The 24,990-nt window shown below is 42.1% G+C and overlaps 3 protein-coding genes across 4 annotated transcripts in view; 1 reads left to right on the forward strand and 2 right to left on the reverse strand.

Annotated features, from left to right (window-relative positions):
• Window positions 1-24,990, forward strand: part of LOC117418158 (uncharacterized protein C7orf50 homolog) — a 55,745-nt gene that overhangs the window by 22,205 nt on the left and 8,550 nt on the right. The window lies entirely within an intron of this gene.
• LOC117418155 (uncharacterized) lies at window positions 869-4,177 on the reverse strand. Its single transcript, XM_034030793.3, has 2 exons — window positions 4,011-4,177; window positions 869-2,339 (listed from the first exon to the last, which is right to left on the reverse strand). Exon 2 carries the CDS (start codon window positions 2,203-2,205, stop codon window positions 1,126-1,128), a length of 1,080 nt encoding a protein of 359 aa, XP_033886684.3. The 5' UTR covers window positions 2,206-2,339; window positions 4,011-4,177; the 3' UTR covers window positions 869-1,125.
• On the reverse strand, window positions 10,673-24,162 carry LOC117418157 (probable G-protein coupled receptor 146). Of its 2 annotated transcripts, none has more exons than XM_034030796.3 (2): window positions 24,037-24,162; window positions 10,673-13,074 (listed from the first exon to the last, which is right to left on the reverse strand). In XM_034030796.3, exon 2 carries the CDS (start codon window positions 13,029-13,031, stop codon window positions 12,030-12,032), a length of 1,002 nt encoding a protein of 333 aa, XP_033886687.2. In that variant the 5' UTR covers window positions 13,032-13,074; window positions 24,037-24,162; the 3' UTR covers window positions 10,673-12,029. The 2 variants fall into 2 exon arrangements, with proteins under 2 accessions (XP_033886687.2, XP_058891381.1); XM_059035398.1 differs by lacking the exon at window positions 24,037-24,162 and adding an exon at window positions 14,808-15,050.

Here is a 24,990-nt window from a genome sequence, read left to right on the forward strand (position 1 = left end):
TAAAGCGGCTGTGCTATAGGAGTCTTCTTTCCTTCCCTGTGGATGATTGCATAATCACACTGCCGTGCAAAAGGGTTATTTTGGGTTCTGCCTGTTAAAAACTTGGCAAACATGCCTTTGTTTCCTTCTGCCACTTGGACAGAGTTGAAAGTGGATGTCTTGATGAGATTATACACCTATTCGATTCGTTATCACACCGCATATGGAAAGATAGGTTTCATGAAACAGATTTCTGATATCGGGTAATCAAAATTGAGACTGGACGTTAACTTGGGGAATATAAAAACACAATGATAATAAATAACAAGAAAGGCTACAGGCAGCAGCTGCTATGTTCAAAAACCTCCGAAAGCATGCTGTGGCTCGGAGCATTAAATCTTTAAACTCTAATGAGATCCCGAGTCCGACCCCAGGACCCAGCTCCTATTTAAACAACGAGGAGCTGAACAGGGAACCTGTGATATCTGTTCAATTCCAGCTCCACAAAGTGAAAGCCGTCTTTCCCTTTTGATAACATATATTATTGATTAATTCCCTGTGAAGACAAGGGGAGTATTAATCTCTGTTGGCTTCTCAGCTAAAAGGCCCAGCTGTTGAAAATGCCGCCTGACCTACTGATGTTCTTTGTGATATTAGCGCCAGATTGTCTGTTGATGTGAGAAATGTCATTATTAGTGAACCGCCAACTATGACCGCTTCAAACAAGTGTCTTAGTAGCATAGGGCTCCCCTCTGCCAGATGGCTCTTTGGGACTTCAGAAAGGGGGATGAATCATTATGATAGCAGCTGTAGAAACCAAACATCATTATAATACTATGACAACTATACAAAACATATTTATATCTTAAAAAGAAAAGAAAAAAACACATTGGACGAGGACAAGGCATTTTTTTCATTGCAGTACAGATTATCAGATTGTGTGTCATTACGGAGAACCGATTTACCATTCTGAACAGGGTTCTGCCACACGGTATTGTACAGCTTTTTAAAAGTAAAAAAGAACAAAAAAAGGGTGAAAAATTAAGCTCTTGTAAGCAAGGTCTGTCGGTGAGTATGAGCACTCCTGTCAGTGCCAGCGGGCGAGGTGAACGGCCAGCCGCTCTCTGCTTTTCATCTGTCCGCTCATCAGCAGCCGTTGGTTGACCCGGGCACCTCTCCCTGGTTCTCAGAGTACAGCGACACAGTTTCCTCTTTGTGCTCTGCAATCTCTATGGTGGGTGTCATGATATTCCTGTGAGTCTCGCCCCTGCCGATTCTCCTGCAGGGGTCTGTCATGCTCTTCAGAGTCCTTACCATGCCTTCCCGGCACAGTTTGTGAAGGGAGACGATGAGCACCAAGCTGAGGCAGCTCCCGGAGAACATCACCAGCTCTGCCACGTTGCCCAGGGCCTCATGCTGCGGAGAGAAGCTGCCCAGCCCGTACTTGAGGGAGGTTCTGTGGAGCAGGACTGCGTTGTAAAAGATCCTGCAGACGAGCGTCACCGAGGCCACAGCTAGGAACGCAGAGCAAGCCTTGAGCCTGGCCGCCAAGCCCATTCCGGTTTCTGATTTTTTCCAAAGGAGGAGGAACTTGACGAGGAGGAGCGTCAGGAGGAGGCAGGGAAGCGCGATCCCCACGATGAACTTGGCAATGTCATACCGGGGTCCCGCTTGCAGGGGGTCCAGCTGGCAGTAGAGGGACTCGTTGCGCTGCTGGCCCATCTCCAGCAGTGCCGTCGTGAAGACTGAACCTAGGAAGGAGCCGAGGGCTGTGAGGCCCACGCAGGCCAGAGCGTTATCCAGAGCTTTTATCAGCAGAGCTACGCCGGGACTGTTCTCCTCGAACGTCAAGAAGAACAGCATGGTCACTTGGAGAAACTGAGAGTTGAAGTAGCTGATGTTGAAGAAAAACGATAAGACCCCACAGTTCAGACTGGTAGTCTTAAAGTAGTCAGGTCTGTGTGCAATTACAGAGATGGAGAAGAGCATTATAAACAGGTCGCTGAGGGAAAGGGCAAAGAAGAAGGTGTCCACCTTGGTCAGGCTCTTTCCCCCTTTACAGCCTGTGATGAAGGTTATTAGGATGAAGACGCTGGCTGTCAGACCAGCCAGTGCCAGGAGAATGTAGCAGTATGTGGCTCTTGAGGAGATGTCTGCAGAGAGGACCAGATCATCTATACTGTAATTGTGGTGCACGCTTTTGCTTGGGTACACAAGCCCACTCATTGTGTGAATACGGTGATGTACGATATATGTGTATATTCTTTCAATAACAGTAATCTTTGAGAACGATGCCGGAGTTTAGGAACAGCTTGTGTAAAACTCTTTTCAGATGAAATTTGGATCAGCCATGATCAGATCTGCAGAAAACAAAGGCAAACGAGAAGAGAAAGAGGTTAATACTATACAGGTGTTTTGAGGATTTATGTTTTAATTAAGAAATGTTGTACTTCACAATCTGCAGACAAAGCCTTGCAGTAAGTTGTGATAACTACAAGAATACTGCCACCTAATGCTCAGTGTCATGTTTCAGACTTTGACATGTAGAGATTTCAGATACAGTTTTGCAGAATCGTTGGAGGTGCCAGCATTGCATTTCAAGTCTAACATCATTTTGCACTATTTGTCCGTCCAATGCATGAATGGACAGATTGCACAGCAGTTTGATCCCTTTTAGTTTTTACCGCGGCCTGCATAACTAATTGTGTGTAGTTAACAAGCTGTCCAATTTTTAAGCTTGTGTCAAAATCTGGAATGACTCGGACTGCTCTGCAATACGACTCTTTGGGCCATCTCTGAGAATTCAGCTGTGATGCAGAGTTGTTAATTAACCCTGCAGCATTGCTGTGCTTCGCTCTGCAGAAACCACAGAGGACAGGGGGAGTGGCTTCTCCGCACATCTGGTGCCAGCTGGTTTCAGGGAGCGGTTACTGTCTAGGGTGACGGGGATTCAAACCAGAGCGCCTGTGAAGTGCCAGGTTTCAGTTTGCAACAGGAGGGGAAACCTTCCTCTGCAAACACATACCAACGTACTGAGCACAAATGTATTGTTTGTTTCTTTCTTTTATTTATTATTTATTTATTTTTTGCATGACAGGGTTAAGGGATATTTTCTATATCATGTTTGCAAGCATTCTCGTAGGGTAAACCATGCTTATAAAAAAAAAAACTAACCCTCTCCAAAATAAGTTGTAATAAGGACAAAAGAAAATGAAGAACATTTGTTAAAGCTGGGGCAGTAGTCTTCCAGGAAGCGATGTTTCCGAATCGGATGCACGTAACTTTAGGGCCCACAGTCTTCCAGGCATGCTTTAGCTTTTCTGCCCCGTAACCCAGCAATTAAAACACATACTAGCTTGTAGTAGACCGTACACAGGGTTCTGATGCATTATAAATATCCCTCTGTATGGGGTGTATAAAAACGCTGTGGCCACAGCGAGGAATGTGTTCAGGGAGCAGTGATGTATATGCATTGGAAGGGTCCGTTTTTTATTTGTTTTAATTTTCACATAGGTTGTCAGTTTTTTAAATATTAGATTTTGTAAATTATTCTCCATTTATATGGCTCTGGAGCGGAAGAAAACTAACAAAATAAAAATTACAGAACAAGAAGCCCTGCAGAGGTGTTAGCAAAACTAACTCCCAGATTTTCACATGAAACCGTGGATGACATTCTGGTTATTAAACTGCTCCTCTCTCGCTCACACTGCGATTTGCATTTCCTTCATCATGCCTGCAAGCACTAGCCATTCTTTATGTTTTTTTATTAGAAGAAAAAGTTGAAAATGAAATCGGAAGTAAACTCATTTAAAGGGATAGTGTTTGTGTCGATCCACTTTCAAAGGCAGTGCCGTTTGCTTGAATAAAGAGTTTTTTTTTTTTTTTTTTAATGTTTTCACTTTTTTGCAAAGAGCAGGCTCTGGCCACGTCAGCCCCTCTATGCTGCTTGAAAAGTACACTGAGGTAGCCTTACGTCGTCTGGCTTGTTTTGTCTAGACAGTGAAAGACAATGAAGAAAGGTCTGTACTCACCATGGACCGGCCTACAGTGCAGTCAGGAGTTCTGTGCGTGCAACAAGAAAGCAATTTCCTTTTGAAAAGGTTCCAGTTTGTGCGGAGCGGAGTAGCAGAGGCTGACATGCAGTGAAGGATGGCTGCAGACTGTCTGTCTGCATTGAGCTCAAACAGGAATTGGGCTGAGCTCATTTCGAAACCTTACACCCAGGCTGTGTATTGGGAGGGGGTTTTGGTTTGTCATGTGACCGCTACTTTTCCTCTTTCCTCTTCAAAAAGAAAGCTGTTCTCGAATGTTTTGAAATGTCTGTTTTTATAAATGGGTTCAGCACAGGGTGGGGAAGCTGCTTTGTGAGGCTGTGTTGTTATGTAACGTCTTTCACAACTTCTGTGTGAAATTTAAATCAAACAGCACTTAAGACCTCATAACGGCTGGTCCCACAAGAGCTGCTGGGAGAAGCATTTAGGTATAAAATGAGCACTTTGTGGTATGTTCCTGGTGCAGATGCTGTCGGAAGATGACATCACAGCCTGGCTGTACAACATAAAGTGTTCTAAGTTCATGGAGTGCTGTAGTTACACCACGAATGAGGATGATCAATCACTCAGCAAGCAAATTGAGCACAGCATTGTGTTTATCTACCAAGTGCAATAGTTAAAAAAAGGTAATCTATTTCCAGATATTACTGGATCCTCTTAGCATGATATACAAAATAAAAACAAATGAAATGTGGTAAATGGGGTTGAACTGGATTTCTATCGAGGTTTGGCATTCATGCATTTGAAACCGTGCTTTTGTGTTTAATATTTTACTCGTTTTGGAAGCGCGTGATTGTTCTGTTCGTGTGTATTGTGTCTGGATTTCCCTGTTGCGACGTGTAGCAGGTCACGTACATGGCGTCTGCATGATGTGGGCTGGCTGGCTCGCTCACTCCGCTCTTCTAGTGCTGCTTCTGCAGGCGGAGGTTCAGTTTTGGTTTTGTGGTTTTGAGTCGGCAGCCTCCTACAATCTTTCCGTTCAGTAGCTGCTTTCCTTTGTGCCGACGAGCCTCACAATCGGCTCTTTCATACCTGTGCTCTCCTCTGCTTTTAATAAAACAGCCCTTGTTTCAGTTAAGATGAGATAAAAAAATTTAAAAAAACGCAGTCACTAGAGAGCCCCGTGCCATGACGTGTGCAAGGATCATTAATTGGCAATTGAGCACAGACTAGTTTCTGTAGGCTCCTTGCTCAACATTTTTTTTTATCTACAGTTTTCTATTTGATGGCTGTTTTGTACTGTTGGCTTGAAGGAGCCGTTATATTATAGTTCAAGTACTGGTACTGGATAAGTCTTTTTTTTAAGTTTCTGATGGCCTATGATTGCACAATAGCTAACAAGTTCTCTTGCAAGACTGAGACCTTGAGGTCACATGTACTTGCACTCGGTGGCTTCAGACTGTGTAAAGGTGTGCTTCAGGCATGGCAGACGTCTGACGAGTGCAGTTTAATACGTGCGATTGCTTTAACAAGTGAGGCTTTCTTGTGGTCAGGGAGGATACAGAAGGCGGTGTGGGATAGATATACTCCTGTTTTTCAGAGATGCCAACAGCTGCGATTGGGCCGTAGCAGCTATTTTGGATATTCTGCTATGGCGCTACATCAAAGCGGTATAATATTACAGGTTTTATTAGATAAATAAATGATAGATACTCCCTGAACGTTTATGAAATTATTTCAATACCACGTGTGTGTTTTCCTGTAATTTTTTTTTTTAATGAATTCATTGTTCTTAATACTTTCTTTATTTTAGCAGTTTTATTGTGGCATTTTGACTGATATTCTAAAAGCTCTGAGCCAGGTTGCTTAGTAACTGGTTTAGGGGTCCTTCAGAAACAGCTGCGCAAATGTCTCCACAGTTCAGACTGGTAGTGTCAAAGTAGCCGGGTCTGTGTGCGATTACAGAGATGGAGTAGAGCATTATAAACAGGTCACTGAGGGAAAGGGCAAAGATGAAGGTGTCCACCTTGGTCAGGCTCTTTCCCCCTTTACAGCCTGTGATGAAGGTTATTAGGATGAAGATGCTGGCTGTCAGACCAGCCAGTGCCAGGAGAATGTAGCAGTATGTAGCTCTTGAGGAGATGTCTGCAGAGAGCACCAGATCATCTATACTGTAATTCTGGTGCACGCTTTTGCTTGGGTACACAAGCCCACTCATTGTGTGAATACGGTGATGTACGATATATGTGTATATTCTTTCAATAACAGTAATCTTTGAGAACGATGCTGGAGTTTAGGAACAGCTTGTGTAAAACTCTTTTCAGATGAAATTTGGATCAGCCATGATCAGATCTGCAGAAAACAAAGGCAAACGAGAAGAGAAAGAGGTTAATACTATACAGGTGTTTTGAAGGATTTGTCATCCTGTTTTAATTGAAATGTCATACTTCACGCCCTGCATGCAAAGATTTAAAATGCAAGTTTAGTTGTGATAACTACAAGAATACTGCCACCTAATCCTCCGTGTCATGTTTCAGACTTTGACATTTCAGATACAGTTTTGCAGAATACCTCTATGGCCATAAATTAACCAATCAAAAATTGTCATCGATTTGACAGCCCACATATATAGATAGATAGATATTATGTCCTAGATGCAAAATAAATCCATTGGACGGAAAAGTATTTTGTGTTGCGTTCACAGGACGCGCAGAATGGAAAGGGACGCAGACATGCATATTCATGGAAATCTATTACACTGCAGCAAAATGACTGTAAAATGCTTGCTTGTTTTAAACAAACAAACAAAAAAAAAACTGTTCTGCAATATAACAGCCTTGATTAAGGTACACTCCAGTCCTGTAGGTGGCAGCAATAAGCCTCATAGTTGGCTTACGCAGACAACATTAAGGATATTTACTTTTTTGGGCCCTGTCCACACTACATAACCGATCTGGAGAACCGTACTCAAACGTTCTAAGTCGGGCTTAATGCGTCCACACACTATTGCTATTGAAATAGTTCGGTTACAGTTCCTAGCAGCGAAATGAACATTGGAAATGAATACAATAGTACCCCACCATGCACTGTATTTTATTTTAAAATAATGTGCTATGCTTCATATTAAGAGGTCCATATTGCTAAGAAATAAAACACATATTTTGGAAAAAGTAAATGCAAACACACACACAAGTAGGGTTGAAGTTTTCAGGGTTTATTTTTAATGAGGTGACATCCTTTTAAACAAATTTAGCTGATTTCTGTTTCAGAATTTTAAAGTCAGAAAAAGCAGTTAATTACACAATAATCTTTGCTTTTACCTTCATATCTTGCCTGAGCCCTTTTTAATTTTATTTCAAGCAGAGCTGGCAAATGAGGTGAATTGTTCATCCCCTCGCATTTCATTTTTGCAGTCGCCTGATTTTACCGTTGTGATTTGTTATTGAGCAGTCAGCATCATTGGGGGATTCTCATGAAGAAAAAGTGTGTCCTGTGTTCATATGTATATCTGTACACAGACAGAGATTGTTTAAACTACTGTATGGCATAGAGTTTAAACATTCATAAAAATATACAAAGTGCACATCCCTGGAGTTTTATTAGCCTTTGTGTTAACAATAGGTTAGTATTTGATGGATGGGACGCAAAATTTTGGGCGTGTGCGTTTCCAGTAACTCATGAACAGAAAAGCTAGCGTGACCTCTGATTTATAGATACAGATATAAAAAAGTAATATTTAAACTAGCAGTATCCTAAGTGACCATGAGATGGAGCTCCTATTCCAGTGAAAACGAGCTGATAGTTTTAAGCACTGCAAAGACCAGCAGCAACAGGTTTGCTTTGGAGCTTCTATAGCAAGACCTCCCTCTAGTGGCTTCTCCTAGCTGGTGCAAAACCACAGAGAGGGCTGATAAACACACTGGTGTGGTACGCTCCATCAAATCCTCTATTTACACTTGCAATCTGTCAACTGCTGTACCAGAGAGAGAAGCCCCCTTTTTAGAAGCTGCTTTTACAGGCCGTCTGTGGATGTGCTTGCCGTGCTCGGATCCACAGAAGTCTGCAGTTAAAGGAAACTTCATTTTAAATAAATGTATTGCTGTCCGTTTTGAACACGAACTTCAATCGCTCCCAGTTGTGATGTACTGTGTTTTCGTCCCTGTCGCATAGATTTATGGCATCTAATTTTGCATTCCGTGGAGCTGGCTTCATAAAAACAAAACTAAGAAGCTGTGTGCATTTCCAAGGGTTTCTAGTATTTACTGTTTTATTTGTGTATAATGTTATTGTATTGCGGGCAGGTCTGTGGTTTTGGAGCCAACTCTTGTCTGACAGATTGAATGGATTGTTAAGAGCAGATGTGTGACATTAGCTTTCATCTGTGTTTCATTAACTGTCTGTACGTGCGCCACAAAAAGCTTTGAGGACAAAAAAAGCTCTGAAGCTCTGGGTTTGGACTGGAGAAAACGTGTGTCTGTTGCTGTTCGTTTGACACCACCAGCCTCGTTCGAATCGGATCTGAATCCAGGCCTCCCGCCAGTAAATTAGGTATTTTAAATGGGTTATTTTGGTTTATATATAATTTTATTAAATTAACTTTTCTCTCCAAACTGCTGTTCTGTGTAAAAAAAAAAAAAAAAAAAAAAAAAAAAAAAGTCAGCAATTTGTATTTCCGAATCAAAGTTCCTTGATCTATTGACCTAGAATTCGTGAAAGACGTTGACCTTTTAAGTGACGAGTCATGCAGGTGCATCGCCTTAATCAAACTAAATTAGCACCACAAAAAATGCGGACCCTAATGGTTTGACTAGACTTGTTCAATTTAATGTCATGTGTAATATTGTAACAGTTACAGCACATAATAGCAGGTATGGATGAAGAACAGGAGGGTTTGGAAGCTCTCTGGAATCGGGGAGACAACAGTGTAGACCAACGAGTCTGCAGGGAGTTTTGTCAGTCGGGCAAGTTTGTGAATTCCTCGACTTTTCAAATACGCCTTTTCAAAGGGGATTTGTTGCGTTCATGGATTCTGTGTCTATGGGTTTAATTAAGAAGCTTGTCATTGTTTTGATGCAGTCTGAGCAAATTATAAGCTTGTGTTTGTGTGTGTGTGTCTCTCTCCGTCTGTCCTTTTGCAGATTTTAAAACCCTTTAATTGCATGAAGACATTGTGAAGAACAGTGATTGTATTGTGTGTGTGTGTGTGTGTGTTTTACAAGAGCTGGAGAAGTAGAGAGGAGACAAGTTTGATTTATTTTTATTTCAAATCAAAAGTCTTCGAGGTGCCTCGTCTCTGCAGATAATTACCGTGTGTGCGTAAGCCAGTCCCTTTCAGTTCATGTCCTCGCAAATCATACAATAAACATCATTGTGCGCTGCTTCTTTGAGGTGGTTCTGAATGAGAGCTGCAAAATAAAAACATCGTCGCACACAGCTACAAGTTAAATAGTGCTGGATGCTTCACAACCTGTCATTGTACCTTGTACAGTACATGCAGTCACCTAGTGTATGCACGCTCTCTTTGATGTGTTTGCTTTTTGAGTTTGCGTGGAAAGATTGACTCTACAAGCTTCCCCTGTCCTTGTAAAAACCCGGGAGGTGTCCTCTGGCCTGGTTGTTGCATCAGTAACAGATGGTTTTATTAAATCTGCTGTGTATTACTGCAGGGCAGACGCCGTGCTTTTTAAAAGCAGATTTGAGCGTTGTCCTTAATGAACTAATGGGTTTTGTGTGGGGAAAATGAAAGTATTATGCTAAGCATTCACCATAGTTACCATGTTATTAATGTGCTTTACCATTCCGCTCTGGGATGTACAATTCTTACTTTTGCTTTGCATGATTTCATTACACTTTTACTTTTTCTATGGTACCTTTTTTTAAGGGTACAAACGTTTGAAAATGTGCCCTAAGTCTAAAGACCAAGCGTTTCCGCCCCGCCCCTGCTCACCTGTGGAAATGCACCCCCTCTGTTCAGTTGCTCGTACCTGGATAGGTAAGTAAAAAGGGATAAAGCACTTGATTGATTGGATGCACAATGGTCTTCTCAGTGGTGTCACTGAGGATCTCCACAGGGTGTTTGCACAACTACTGACTGATCCAGTGAGTGAGTTTTTATCAGCAGGTGTTTCTGTGGGATTCGGGGGATTAGCATTGTGTTTCTTTACACTCGCTTGAGTTGTGTGATTCACTTGTCTGTACTCACTGTACTGTATGTGTGCCCGTTTTGAAAGAATGCATTGACAATATTACCTGCCGCTCATTATTAATTATTGTGATTTGTGCTTTGTTGTTGTTTTCATCATCATTGACTTGAGCAACAAATTCCTTTTGTGTGGCGCTCTCGATGTCCTAGTAATTCCTGGAATGCGGTTCCCAGCAATTGAAATGATTTGAATTGCAAAGATGGTGCTCTGTTTTGTCAGTGGGACGTGTGGCTGATTAGTTGTAACAGTTGAGTGAAATGCTGCTGCATGGTCTCTCATGCAGTAGCTGCCCACCTCCTCCCCTCCTCAGCTGGTGATGTCACAGTCATTGGGGGCTACCCCTGTTTCATCTGTGTTCCAAAAAAGAACAGTAAGGGTTCTTTGTGACGTCATGATTCTGCAGTACCAACGAACAGAAGGAAGACTGAAAAAAGTAACGAGTCTCACGGGAGGCAATTACTGTACGATTCAGTAAAAAAAAAGAGAATGCAGCCAGTGTAAAATATTACCGTTAGTTTATTGGATTAACAGTCTGCAGCTCAATATAAGGACAATATAGTGGGTAATCAATACAATAATAGCTCCGAGAGAAATAATACTGGTATTTTAAGGGCACGCTCTTTCTGGAGAGTGTCTAACAGACAATATATACACGCTTCATATTTTACAGTAGCTTTCACATCTTTGAATGACGTTTTTCATTAAAAAGCTTAAATGTAGAGCTTAAACATTTTTAAATAATTCTAGACTCGTTTTAAAAGACCCTTTTCAAATATACAGTACTTTTTTTTTTTTTTAAATATACAAGTAAAACATTTTACTTTATTGGCTCATTTATACATACGTACTACATACATGGAAGCATTCATATCTTCAGTGGTCAGTGGATCAAAGATGGTTAATTCAATGTGCTGTCTTTGTTTTGTTGTTAAGGCAGAGATACAGGGGCCAGGGCCAGCGCACATTTATATGCACAAAGTGGCAAAGAAGACAACTGCCAAGAGATGGGAAGGACCAGACGTTACCTATTTTGATCTTTTAAAAATAATAAATAATAATTTGAGTGATCATGAAAGGGGTTGCCTTCATCCCTGAGTTACACTGGTTTAAGCTGCTGAAGGCACAAGCCAACACATTTTTGTGTGTGTGACTTTAGTTTCTTGGTGATTTTTACTGCTGCTTCTTAGCAACACAAACAGAACACAATGCCCAGAAAGGATGCATTCCAAAGGTAGGAAAGCGAGCCAGACAGCTATCCAGAAACACGATTTAGGTGGGATTGTTGAGTAAACTGTTACATAATCCCAGGAAACTCCAATGCCTTATCTGCACTACAAAGAGGGTCCAGTACGCTGTCTCTTTTTTGTTTAATGTTCTTCCCAGAATGCCTGCTAATAAATTCCCCCCTTGGCAGTCAGTCTTGTCCCACGTGCTCGTTGTCAGCGCTCTATCAAACTGCTTTGGCATTTTGCTTTGCACGTTAAGTAAAACCATCGAGCTTTGCTTTACTGAGTTGGGATATATAGGAAACATGTGAGACGTGTGCATTGTAAAAACTTGGGTCTGCAGACACTTAGTGCACGCATCACAGTGGCGCCCGCCTTGCAGAGCGGAGTCCTGCCTGATTCTCTCTCTCTCTCTCTCTCACCTTGAAAGCTAAAACAGCACTTGGTAGTTTCTTGTAAGTGGCTAGCTCGTAGAAAAATTCAACATTTGAAATGCCTCACTGAGTGATTGTTTTTTTTTTTTTTTTTGATTTTCCAGAGATGGGTACGTATCTCTCACTGTGGTTATTCCTGCATAGACTTCAGTTTTGTTTGTTTAAGTATACTTGCGCAGCACAGCTCCTGGTTCTTCAGGTAACCACCTGCTGCTCTGCAGATCTCTCCTGGGAGCAGCCCTGCTTCCCACAGTGCAGCTTGTTCAGGAGCCGTCGCAGCTTCCGCGAGAAGCTCTTGTTCATGTGCCTGTACATCAGAGGCATGGCGAAGCTGCTTGAGAAAGCCAACAGTTTGGACAAACCCCTAACGAAGTAATACGTTCTCAAGTGCTGTCCGTGAAGGTGCCTTCCTTGAATCCCGGAAAGCGTGTGCACCAAAAGCGTTGCGTAGTAAGGCGTCCACAGAGCGAACTGCACACCGACGGAGACCAGCAGCAGCCTGTGCACTGAAGGGTCCAGCCTCCCGGAGTCCTGATCGAGGGGCGTCGACTGTTTCCGGATCCTCAGTATCAACACAAAAGCGTAGAACACCGCTATGGCGGGCACGACGTACCCGATGAACATCATGATGGCGTCCGCCGCCTCTTTGTTCTGCATCTTGGAGCACTCGATGATCTTGGTGGAGACGTGGTTACAGACGTAAAACAGGAGGGACGAGAAACTGGTGAGCACCGCCCCGCCCCAGATGAACCCGCAGACGTGCTTGGTGTTGTAGACGCTGGACATGTAGGTCCTGGGAAGGGCGCGCTCTATGTAGTAGTCCAGGCTCAGCAGTGTGGTGGAGTACATGATCACCAGAGAGGAAATGTTGAACAGAATGAGCAGGGTGATGTACACCTCGTTGTTGAAGTCCCACGTGGCCCAGTGGTTGTAGCCGGGGCCCAGCAGCTGCACCGGCGCTACCATGTTGAGCACGAGTCCGGCGATGGCGATGTTGACAAAGTAGACATCTGGCATGGTCATGGACACCTTGTTGCAGAGGTTGACTGTCACCACCAGAGCATTGTAGTACAGGCCGATGGGGAAGCAGACGATGAGGTAGAAGAGCGAGGAGAGGGAAAGGATGAGCCCCAAGTCTTGGCAGAGCCGGTGGTCCGAGCTGTCGTCTGTCTCGTTGGAGCTCACACAGCCCCACATAGCGACCTTCCTTCTGGGGGTCAGTCCCTGGCCACCGGATCAGCTGGAAGAGGGGGAGAAAGACAAGGTAAAAAGGGCTTAGTCCTTCTCAGCGTCCAGGGCAAACTGCAGGGTTGAGTCTAGTTTCCATCAGAGGAAAGGACCTTTGTGTGTCACGTGACGTGTGGGATACGACCCAGGGCAGTGACGAGCGTGTGGATTCAATGGAGGGATACCTGTCCCTCCGTTGAAGCCACTCCAGAGGTCCGTTTCTCTGCTGGGAACGAGCCTCGACCCCAGACTGCAGGGACATGGAAAGGGACATTCCTACCATTGCACGGCAGGGTTAAGTTTAGCCATTATGGGGTTAACTACTAACAAGAGCTTAATTATACCAACTAAAGAGATGACAATCCAGGGTGGGGCAGGGTTTGCAGTCTGGAATGGCAAAGAAATGCAATCTTCATTCCATTCCCAAGCCTGAGCCACTACACGCAACAGTGACGTAATCATGCACCTTCAGAAGGCACTGGACTGTGCTGCATCTGCAGAATGGGTATTTGCTTATCCAAAGTGTGTTGTTGGTGTGATTTTATAATAAAACATCAATGCAAGATAATTATTTGCATTACATATACATAGTATATTACATTAAAGTACAGGACTGCTTTTGATACTTTTTGGATAGTTTTTGCGCCGTTTTGCCAGTGATCATAAAATGTGTATGACTTGCACATAATATCTGTAATTGGAATAACTTTGACACTGCCTGCGTGACAGTACAAAAACACTGTGGTTTCTCAAACTTCCTGGAAGAACTTATCATTCTTTACCGTACAAGTGCACATAAGTGCTCCGTTTATTCTCAGAAATATGTTGCTGTAACTCAGGAAACCGCAGATTGAACAACAACCTCGTTACTGCTTAGATCAGGTGTCCGCCCTTGTTGCATATATTCAGTCGGCATAGTAGAATGTTTGAAACTCATTCATTAATTTTAATTTCTATAGTTTAATTTATTCCAGTAATATCATAAAGCGTCCTTTTAAAATACAAAACAAAAAACAGGATCTTAAAGCACCATGTGTGTGTGTGATGATAGTCAGAAGTTAAAAGTTAATGCGATAATCGACGAGGAGGATGTTCGGGTGCAAGACCGCCTCACCTGCAGCGGTATTTTATTTAATTAATTTGTTTGAACAATAACTGGCAGTCAGATAAGAGCCACGAGTGTAAATGTTGCATATCCAGAACATACATTAGATAAAACTGCTAATGCGACTCACAATGATTAACTATGTGCCGAGTTGCGTTTCCCACAGTGTAAATCAAACAGAACAGAATAGAGCCAAAACACACACACACATTACAATGCATTATCAGTGCGGGATCAATTTTAAAGTAATTTTATAAAAGCGTTTTATACTGCCTGTTTACTTTTGATGTTACTTTTGTTAGATTTGTATTTATTTATTAAACGTTGTTTTGAAATCGGATACAATAACAGCACAACTATAGTAACAATGATATCCTAGTACCAAAATTGGTTTCCAAAAAACGTGTATTTTAATGATTTAATAAAATAAATATTTCGTTTTCAGCAAGTGTTTTTTTTATTTATTTAAAAAGTATTTAAATAAATTCAACAAACGCTATCTCACAGGCATTTCCGAAATTCGTGGAATAACATTACGACTCCAGTCCTCGTAATTTATTAAGCGAAAATTTAGAATTCCACTTTTAAAACTATTTCAAGTACAGTACAAGTTTACATGGATACAAATTCACTTAACTCACCCCTCGCAGTGCCTTCTAGTGTTATCCCATTTCTTTCCCCTCCGTCTCAGAATAACAGCGTCCAATTCAATGATAGTGATTGTAGTCAGTAGAAAATAGACAAGCCGAACACTTCGTATTTATTAAAATGTTTTTAAGCTTGTGTTTCTCTAAAGAGAGAACACAGACACGGCGTGCTGCTTTCTCAGAAAAGCCATGCACTTGTATTTTATCTGAGACGATTACGTTTTTCTTTTTTTGTTTTTTATTTCTGAACTAGCCCCTCCCTTAGTATTAGACACTCCCGCCCTCCCTCTTTTTTTCCTGAGAGGCGGACCCGCTGTACTAATTTAACCCTTTTGAGATTGTTATAGTAAATTTATGTAAACAACTGCTAGCAGGATTTCCAGTTTAAGTGGTCGCTTCTTAAATAAAATTATAAAAACAGTTATATGTTGCGTTTTAAACGCCAAAGGAATTAATTAAAATCGTGCGTGCGTGTGCTGTTTTTCGACATGACTGTATAAAAAATGTAGGATTTGCAAAACATACTCTTACCAACATTTTGGCAAGTACAGTACTTTTTTTCCCTTCCACATTGTAAAATACACGTGGTTTTACATACATACATACATACATACATACAAAAAAGATCAAATATCTGTGTTTGCAGGGGCATTATTACTGTTTACTCGGTACAAACAGGGTAAAAAGAGCCTTCTGGAAATAACACAAGCCACTCTGCCCTGGGACAGATGTAAGAAACATCCCCTGCAACCGAAAAAGCATGTCCAGGTGGCTAATTCTGGATCTCTGAGGAGACAGCAATGAGAGTGTGGGACATGCAGGCTGTTCCATGCTGTGAACACCGTGTGGATTTGAATGATGTTCCAGGATGGACACCCTCCATCTCATTGGGCATAGACACACTGAGAAATGCACAGAGTTAGGAGAACACACTGCAGTAATGCATTGTGCATCGTAGCGTGAGCCGTTGTGAGCTTGATTTTATTCCCTTGATCAAGGGGAGTTCAATTAAACAGTGGATTGGATTAGCTCAGGGGTGAGCCATTTGAAGATCACAGTACAAACGAATTGATTAAATGCTGGAGTACTGAATGGGAGTCAGACTGCACGTGATGGAGGAAAGGGTTGCAAACAGAAGTTAACCAGCAAGCTGAACAATAAGACGTTCTAATGATCTGCATGGGAATGGCCAGCTTTGTAGTTGTAGAAAAAATAGGACAAAACTCAACTGAAAACTCAAACAGAGAATTTCAACATTCATTGGAAAAGAGATGAAAAAAACAAACACAGTAGTTTTCACAAGAAAGCAGTCTCAATCATTTTTATTATTTCATACCCACATTAACAAAAAAAAAACCTTTCATAACTATTTAACTGTATTTGTTTTATGAGAAAACAGCTTTTGAAAGAGTGCTTGTTTAACAGTGCGACCTGCTGAAGCTTTGGGCACGGGCATCTGGTAAGGCCTGGCTCAAGAGAAGCTGATGGGGCATTACAAGAAGATAGTGCCCACTTGAAAGGGTATTACTGCTATTACAAAGGAGGATACAAGGAAAAACCATCCTACTGTGCTGTCACAAACTTCTGGGAACAGTGTGTGTGACTAATCACTGTCCTTCCTTTTAGTATGTCCCCAGAGGTCACGCCAGTGTTTCGGAATGAAGAAATACTGTTGTTTAGTTGTCGTGGTTTACTGTACTTCCGCTAAATGGGACTGTGAGTATTCAGAGGTTTTTTTGGGGTGTGTGAATGTTGCATCGGTCCAGTTTTGTTCAGCTTTTTGAAATCGTTCATTTAACCTCATGTAGTTTGATCTTGTGTAAAAAAAAATAACTGCTTCTGCCAGTTTCCTCTCTTCATTGAGCTGCATGCCAATACTGAGAGGAGTGAAAGGATCACAGTAATTGCAGCTAACATGCATACTGTGTGTACAAATGACTGTAGAAGCCTGTAGACTGACATTATTATTACTGCATCAGTGCAGAATGGATTTTGTGATTTACCTGTACTCCCCTGCATGTATGAACCCCTGGTTTATATATTTTTTAAAATTGATTTGTTGAATTAGAATGCATTGGTATTGTTATGGTCACGGGGTATGATTAGTCACACGCAAACTGTTGGTTTGAAGTAAATAACAAGCCCTTTGTTTACACTGATTTATTTAAAGGACAATTATCAGTTTGAGAACTACTGCATTCAAAAAGTTTTTTTTTTTTCACAAGGCAATTTTATGCTTTTGTAATTTTTTATTTTTTTTTAATGTTCGAAATGCAGTTGGGGTTTTACTGAAGTCGGAATCGAGAGAGAATTTGCTTTGTTGGGGTCCCGACTTCACGCAGTTCTAACACTCAACGTTCCCAAAACCACGCCACTTCTAGTATTGAATGTGTGCGCTCACCTGGCAGACAACTGCACGCTTCCAATAATTTGTAAGGCACTGAACTCGACTGTGTGTACTCACGTGTGTGTGTGTGTGTGTGTGTGTGTGTGTCTCTCTCTCTCTCTCTCTCTCTGTGTCTCTCTCGACAAGTAATTCTAGTACAGGCCCCTCTGTCTATTGATTGATTTAAATTTAAAAAAAAAGGGTTGCAGCAGCCCAGCACTCTGCGTTCCTCTAAGTGGCTTTGACAGGGGGGTTAGGGGCATTAATCTGCAGGACTCTGTCAGACTGCCCCCACAGAGGCCCCTGCAATATGCATGTGCAGCCGTTCATGTGGAACTTTTTTTTTTTTTTTTTTGTAAAACACATTTTAGAAGCAGTTTCCTCTGTCCTAGAGTTGTTTCATACTATTAATATTTTTGTTAGGCATATATATAAAAAAACATGTATCGGCTGCTTTCACAGCCCCCCGACCGCAGCTTTGCTCTTGGGGTACCTAATCTTAAGTCAGTTTATAATTCTGTTTTATTTTTTCCTAGCTATGCATCATTTTTTCAGTGGTGCATGCAGATATTATTTTGTATTTCAACAGCTTGCAGATTGTTCAGTCTCCTCTTCCCCATTGCTAATAATAACAAGCAAGTTTTAACAGGGTGGTCAGGACATGAGTCCAGCTGGAGACCGCTCAGAGAGTAAGACATTCACAGGGAGCAGTGTGCGGTTAGGCATTTACAAGCACTGGGAAAATAAAAATCTGAAAGCGCTATAATGCCAAAAGAACAGATTCTAGTTTGGTTCAAAAGGGCATTGCTATTTTGAGAATCAAAAAAAACACCACACTCTAATAATTATGTAATGCACGAGATGATCAGAAGTCGAGTTTTGAAATTGCAAAGTGTTTTTTATTGGAGGCCTCCAGTGAAATAACAAATTGTCATTTAATTACATTTAAATATACATAGAGCCCTATTTGGCATTAACATATAAAATGCTCAAATACATACATTGGTTTTAACCCACATGTAAATACACAATGCGAGTGTAAACACCAACAATAAAATCATACGACAATAGAACCCAGTTTCCCCATAGACAAACGTTAGGCGCGCCCCCGGCTACAACCGCGCATTACATCAGCTTGGCTTGCAGCTTCACCAAAGCGCACCGCGCCAGCAGAACAGCGACCCGGTTCCTCCCACATCAGGTACGTTTAACATTTACTTCTTGAAAAAACCCTTGTTATTTCTACCCTACAAGGATTTATACCGCACGTGACATTTATCAAACAATATTAATAGAAGTGTCTTTTAGTAACCAGGTAAGAATGTGCTCAGCGACTGAGTGCGTTGCAAAGCTGGGGTCACTATCACACCATCCTATTGGCACAGGAGGGATTGCAGTGTGTTTGCATATGGAAATGCATTCCCATTTCTTTGCTGTCGTTTGTGTTGTATATTTTAGAGTACATCCTTGCTGGTTGAAATGCATGCTTACTAAGCCCAGTATAAGCTACCCTTGTTGATGCCGGTAGACTGGCACTGAGGGATCTGTAAGCTGCCCTGAATGAAAGTGTATTACTGGGAGTCAGTCCAGGACGCTGCACCAGTCAATACTGCTGGGAGACAGCTGGCTAGCTGTCTTCGAAAGAGGCAGACCGATCATTTTGATGAGGAACATAAATTACTGTACCAGACACAACGGCGTGGAAACTGATCAGCAAAATAACTCTAAGAAATTAACAAACGACAGGCGCTGAATAAAGTGACTCTACAGTTTGCTAAGGAGATTGAAGGATTACAGAAACACCGTTTCTCACCTACTTAAAACAGTTGAACTCTGTAAAAGCAATCTGTAATGCAAACTGTGATGTATAGAGAGATAGAGACAAGGGGCTGTGAATGTTTTTAAAACTTCCAGAATGCTCTGTAGTTCTGCTTTAGGGTGATGTTCCATTTGGAATGAAGGTGGGGTTCTGTGTGAAATGTCTTAAGGTCTGGCCAATTTTTATATATATATATAATATATATATATATATATATATATATATATATATATATATATATATATATATATATATATATATATATATATATATATATATAATGATAGAATGAATGAGATGTCAGGCCCGGCACTAACACTGTGCTGTTCATATGAGTTTTTGCTCACCGGGGTTCATTCATTCATTCATGGACCGTGGTCATTTGGACCTACCCTGAGCTTTTCAGTGTTGGTTGATTAGAGCTGACAGTTTGCACAACAGAAATGCAGAAAGGCCAAAATGAATTTTGTTACACACGCCACAGTGTGGGTTATTGGAGTCTGCTGTTTGTACCATGACAGAGCAGCTGCAACACTGACTAGCTCTGAAAACATGTAATAATAATAATAGTTTTAATGAGAGAGGGAGAGAGAAGCAGGAAGAGGTTGTTCTGAATGGAATGGGCAGGGTTACTCATTGATTTGTTCCTGGTAAACAGGATGCTCTCTGTGTTAATGACTTGTGTGTATCTCTATATCTGTGTATAATCTCTGTAGCTGTATGATAACTGCATTTCTAACTACAGTAGAGTGTGTTATCATCTAATCTAAAGTGATTACCATCTACAGCACATTCCTTATGGTGTACCCTCCTCCATGCAGACACTCGTTTCTATTCATAGGTGGAATTCAGTGCAGTGGGAAGAAGGGGTTATATATAACCGTACAAATACACAGCTTGTTAGATTGTGCTGAGCACCGGAGAAATGGAACATGTCTACAGACTTACTTTCCTCCATGCAAGCTAGGCAGTTGAAATTGATCGGAAGTAGCCACTTAAACATGGTACCCTCTCCTGAGATTTTAAATTTAAAATGTTTTTAACAAGGCCATTGGGGATTGATAAAAGCAAGCTATATCCCCCCCCCCCCCCCCCCCCTCACTCCCCCCCCAAAAAAAGTGATGTTAAGTGTTCAGGGACATGAAGGCCTGTGTGTCATGTGCTGTGGAATCTATACACCGTTTATTTACATTAGATCTGTAATCTGTGCAGGTTCAGTGCCAGGTCACAAACCCCTTTGCATGTTTGCTCAGTTTTTAAAGTCTGTTCCGGTGCCTTTTAAAGGCACATTATTTGCGTTGGAAAATGCAAATGTGCGAGTTGCAAATCATGGAGGAAACTAGCAATGCACTTTCAGTTAAACTTTAAACCACGCAGAAAAGAGCACAGTGCACATTTAAAACTGGACCATGTCCAGCCTGGGATTACAACCAGTGTACTGGAATACCTGTGGTAACGTCAGCCTAACTACGCAGTCACCAGCTCACTACAATCCATACGCAGCGATCTCTTTACACTGTAGCCCCAAACTTGTGCTTTTGCTAGCATGTTGAGCGGTGTATTTCAGAGGCCTCTGTGTCCTTAAAGGAAAGTAATGACTCATGCGAGCTGTGTTGAAATCCTTGAGTGCTCTGACTTCAGACGTGAGAGAACGGACAGGTTTATGGCTATTTTGAGCCTGTTTTGTGGAGAAGCCATTAAACTATTAGCTGGTCCCAATTACCTGCTGCATTCACTTATCCCCCCGCTGGGGTGCGTTGATGCGGTGGAGGCAGCCACATGTGCGTACGTCACACTTAGGGTTACCTAGAACTGGAGAATCGCTTGTCAAACGCTGTCACACTCTTTCAAACCAGACCTCGGTAAGAATGATTATATTTTTTCCAGATACAAACACGAGGCCTTGCGAGGTTCATATCACCGATTTGTCTTCCTGTCTAAAACCAGCATGGAGCCAGTTCCTCCCAAGACAAGTTTCTCCTGTAATTCTGAGCGGTCACACAGCTGCACGTGTCTCTGTGCCTGAAGTGAGCATAACCCTACTGACACCCTTTTTTAAGAAATTACATGGGTAAGAATTTCACACACAGCTGCTCCCTGCCTTTACTGATCTGAACTGATTGCTAGTTGGCGTTCAGCCGGCTTAGTAAGTGTGAGTAGCAGTTCCAATCAGAAAAAGATGCAGTTCTGATCAGGTCGTGCTTGCATTGCAGAGGACAGCTCTAACGTCAGTGCATTTGTTTGGTGCTTCAGTTATTGCAGAGAATGAACCTGCTCTCAGACTCCTGGAGCCAGTGCTTTCCTTCAACACTGGATTCTCCATCTGCAGATTGCAAGACCGTCGGTGCTTCTCTAGTACTGTCTCGTCTATAGAGTCTTGCAGAGTTTTTTAAAAAAAGTTGTCATTTTTGGTTGAAAAATGGACACACAAGGGAGCTTGAAGTTGATTTTATAACCTCCCCCTGCTGCACGACTGAGACCCAGCGGAAACCTATTCTTTCTCATTTGTTAGTCATGTCTCCTCACAGCACTTAAGAGTGACATGCTTGCTTAAGTATATCATTGGTTTCCTTAAAAGCATGCTGTTTTCTTGGTCATGTTTTCCGGTTTGTCCCTTATTTTTTGTCATTTCCTTTCTTTGTTATTCTGCGGTGTGACTATTGGAGTTGTCTTGCAAAATCCTTTTCCTTAGTCTGAAAACAAAACAATACCGAGTCCTTTTGAATCATAATCTCTTAGTTTTTGTTGTTCATCTACATCAAACAAAAACAAAAAGCTTAGTTAATGCAATTATCAGAAAAGTGACTGCCTTCAGTACAGTACTTCCCTTGCGTCTGCAGACGTGTGGAACCCCGGTCTGTGTGATAACTAATTGTTCAGAGCAGTGCACTGACAGAGGCAGTCAGTGTGATAACTAGGGATCCTAGGAATCCGTTTGCTGCGGAATAACACAGAAAAACTTGGATTTTTTAGTTTTACACTTGAGGAGGGTCAAAAAACATGCAAGGCTTTTTTTGTTTGTTTGATAATAACCAAATCAACACGTATAATATGATTGAATGGCACTGAATAAATTTCTGGCACGTAAAGTAGTGTTTGGCACCGATAAACAACTTTGATCTTCAGAAATGCTGCCAGAGCGGCAGACTCCTTTCAGCCAATCGCAGTCTGTGTGCAATTTCTGTTTTCTTTCTGCTATCCAGCAGGTGTGCTGGGAGCCAGGAGCGGCAGACTCCTTTCAGCCCAGCAAGCAGAGTGCGAGGCCAACAGGATTCCAGATACCTTTTTTTGTTCAGGGTAGCAGCAGCATCACTCAGCCTAGCCGACATGTACAGTACTGTGCGTCTCTCAAAGTGCTCAGCCTGAGGCTGCAAACGGCCCCTGATCTTTTAACAGGTCTCTGTCGCGTCTCAGATGTTTGTTTAGAGGGCCGAGACAAAGGCATGTGCTTCTGTTTAGAGACACCACTGGATTTTCAGGTAGACAGAAGCTACGTTTGCCTTGCAATTTGAGCAGTGACACCTGGGCTGAATTTGTGCCATGCTCAGGTTAACTGAGCGCACAGTGAAATGCATACAACGTATACTACAGGCAATTTATCCAAAGGAAATATTTAAGGGATTCCAAATAGTTACCACATGTTGAATATAGCAATATCTAGATCTATAGATAGCTATATTCTACTAGAAGAGGTAATAAATAGACTTTGTGTGTGTATATATATATATTAGTGAAGGTACCCTGTGGGGTCTAGACTGTTCCCATGGTTTATTTGGGATCATTGTGGGGTTGCATTGGAAAGCTTGTTGCCCAAGCCAGTTGATAGACAGCATCTGCTGCTAACAAGTGATGGTCGGTTAGTCATCTATAGCTGTAGCAAGAATCCATCCATTGCTGTTTTATAAATAGGAGTTAATAGCTCCCATGTGTCGTTTTTAGGGTTTGCATTTACACTTTCCAATTTTTATAAGGAAATCTGCAGTTTCCCACCTGGGGTTACGTTAGCCGTGCTTCTTGACTCAATGTGTACGGTTATTGGCATGGCCTGCCCCTCCCTGAGGACAGCAGCGATACAGATGAGAATAATAATATTTATGATGATTATTATTCTACAGAACTCAAACAGCTCCTCCATTCTCTGCTTCAGAATTAAAGCTGCCGGTGCCTCAACCTTCTCGGAGTAAATAAACATTGCTCTCGTGTTTCACCAGGCGCAGGGCTGGGTATACATAATTTATGCCTCCTGAGAGAACAAGGTTCTGGCTGTACTGCATGATATTAATTGGGGGGGGCGGGGTAAAGGGGGAGCAGAGCCTGGCTGTGTACCCCCTGCATTAGTTAAGGGACACCTGGGTTCTTATTCTCTGAGCGTCCAGATGCCTTGTCCTCACAGGCAGAACTTCATGAGAATAGTTCAGCTACCAAAAGTTGTGTTTCCACAAGTGCTGGTACAAGAATTTGAATACTAGAACAAATGTGAAATGCTTTGAGAGGCAAAAATGACACTGTGTTGATAGTCACTAAGGTTGCATGCAAAGGAAAATAATATGAATTGAGAACTCCATGTTGTTCCCAGCACCAGTTCCCCCAAACCTGATACAAGGTACTCAGGAACGCATTTCTTTATTCACAGATAATAGAAAAGTCCATGCATCGAGTTGCCATGCACTCGGATGTTTTTATGACGGATCCACATGCAGTATCTCTTCGCTAGGTAAGGGTTTTTCCTACTCTTCCTTGTGTTTCCAAGGATTATGTTCAAGATGTTTGCATACCTCGCAAGCAAGCCAACTCACATGCCTGGCTAATCCTGAATGAATCTGAAAAGAAAGCTGTTTGTGTGAGGCTGGTGCACAGCGCTTTTCATACAGGATTAAAACTAATTTCAAGAAAATAAACTGGAGGGAGGGGGGCGGGGGGGCAACGTGCAAAGGTGAATATGCTGCAGTTACTACAGGAACCCCTGCATTAGTTCTCTGTGACATGTTCTGTTAAAATAAAAAATAAAAAACTCTTACCGTGGATTCTAAGTTTACTGCGGAGTTCTCATCCACTGCGTTACTTCAAACAACTCAGAAAGTAGATTACTGTTGAGCAGTTTGGTGCAGATTCCTCAGTTGTGATTGTCATTGTATCCAGCCAGTGAGTGAGTGATGTTTTTTTGCTTCCTCTGTTCACCTCTGAACAGCCCTCTTCTGGAAATGCCTCCCCTTTCTGAGAAGTGTGATGCAAACCTCAGGGCAGTCCCAAACCAAACAAACACAGGCAAAGCAAAGCCCATATTCCAGGGCATGCAGTATAAACAAGCGACCAATCCACAAAGTGTGCCGCTGGTTAATGGAAGAACATTTTTGTCTTTCCACCTCTGCTTCTCTTTTGGGTAAGGTGGTGGGAACCAGGGAAGACGTTTCAAACTTGCAGGTTCTGAATGGGTCCCTCTCTTCCTCTGACTCCCCTTGTGAGCGTTCTTGCTGGACCTCCTTTGCACCCTGCCTGCTCTCTGTGGTGCACAGTGTGTGCGTTTGTTATACTTCAAAACCCCTTGTCACGGTTTTATTTATTTTCTACCTTGTTTTTAAATGGGGACCCCTGTGTTTTCAGAGCAGACACACTGCCTGCTTGTATCGGTTGTGGCACCTACCCAGGGCAGCTTAGACTGACTTTAAATATTATTATTATTATTATTATTATTATTATTATTATTATTATTATTATTATTATTATTATTAGCCTTTTGAAGTGAAATATAGTATATTCTTAATGACCTTTTTCTGGTTTTAAGTGGAGAGATTGGCTAGCATTGCTAGGAGGCGGGACCGAGGGAATGGGTGTCGTCTTATTACAGCCTTAAATGAACGAATGCCAAGCAAACTGCCTGCGTTAGTGGTCAGTTGTGCCAGAGGTCCTGTTTGGGTTGCACTGGCCAGTAGACTGGTTTTATACAAAACTTTTAAAGAAATGCTAACCACTGT

This window comes from Acipenser ruthenus, chromosome 13, assembly GCF_902713425.1.
Source record: "Acipenser ruthenus chromosome 13, fAciRut3.2 maternal haplotype, whole genome shotgun sequence".
NCBI lineage: Eukaryota > Metazoa > Chordata > Actinopteri > Acipenseriformes > Acipenseridae > Acipenser > Acipenser ruthenus.

Bases quoted from the DNA above. Each gene is read 5' to 3' on its own strand.
- LOC117418155 (XM_034030793.3), bottom strand. From the start codon at position 2,205: ATGAGTGGGCTTGTGTACCCAAGCAAAAGCGTGCACCACAATTACAGT.
- LOC117418157 (XM_034030796.3), bottom strand. From the start codon at position 13,031: ATGTGGGGCTGTGTGAGCTCCAACGAGACAGACGACAGCTCGGACCAC.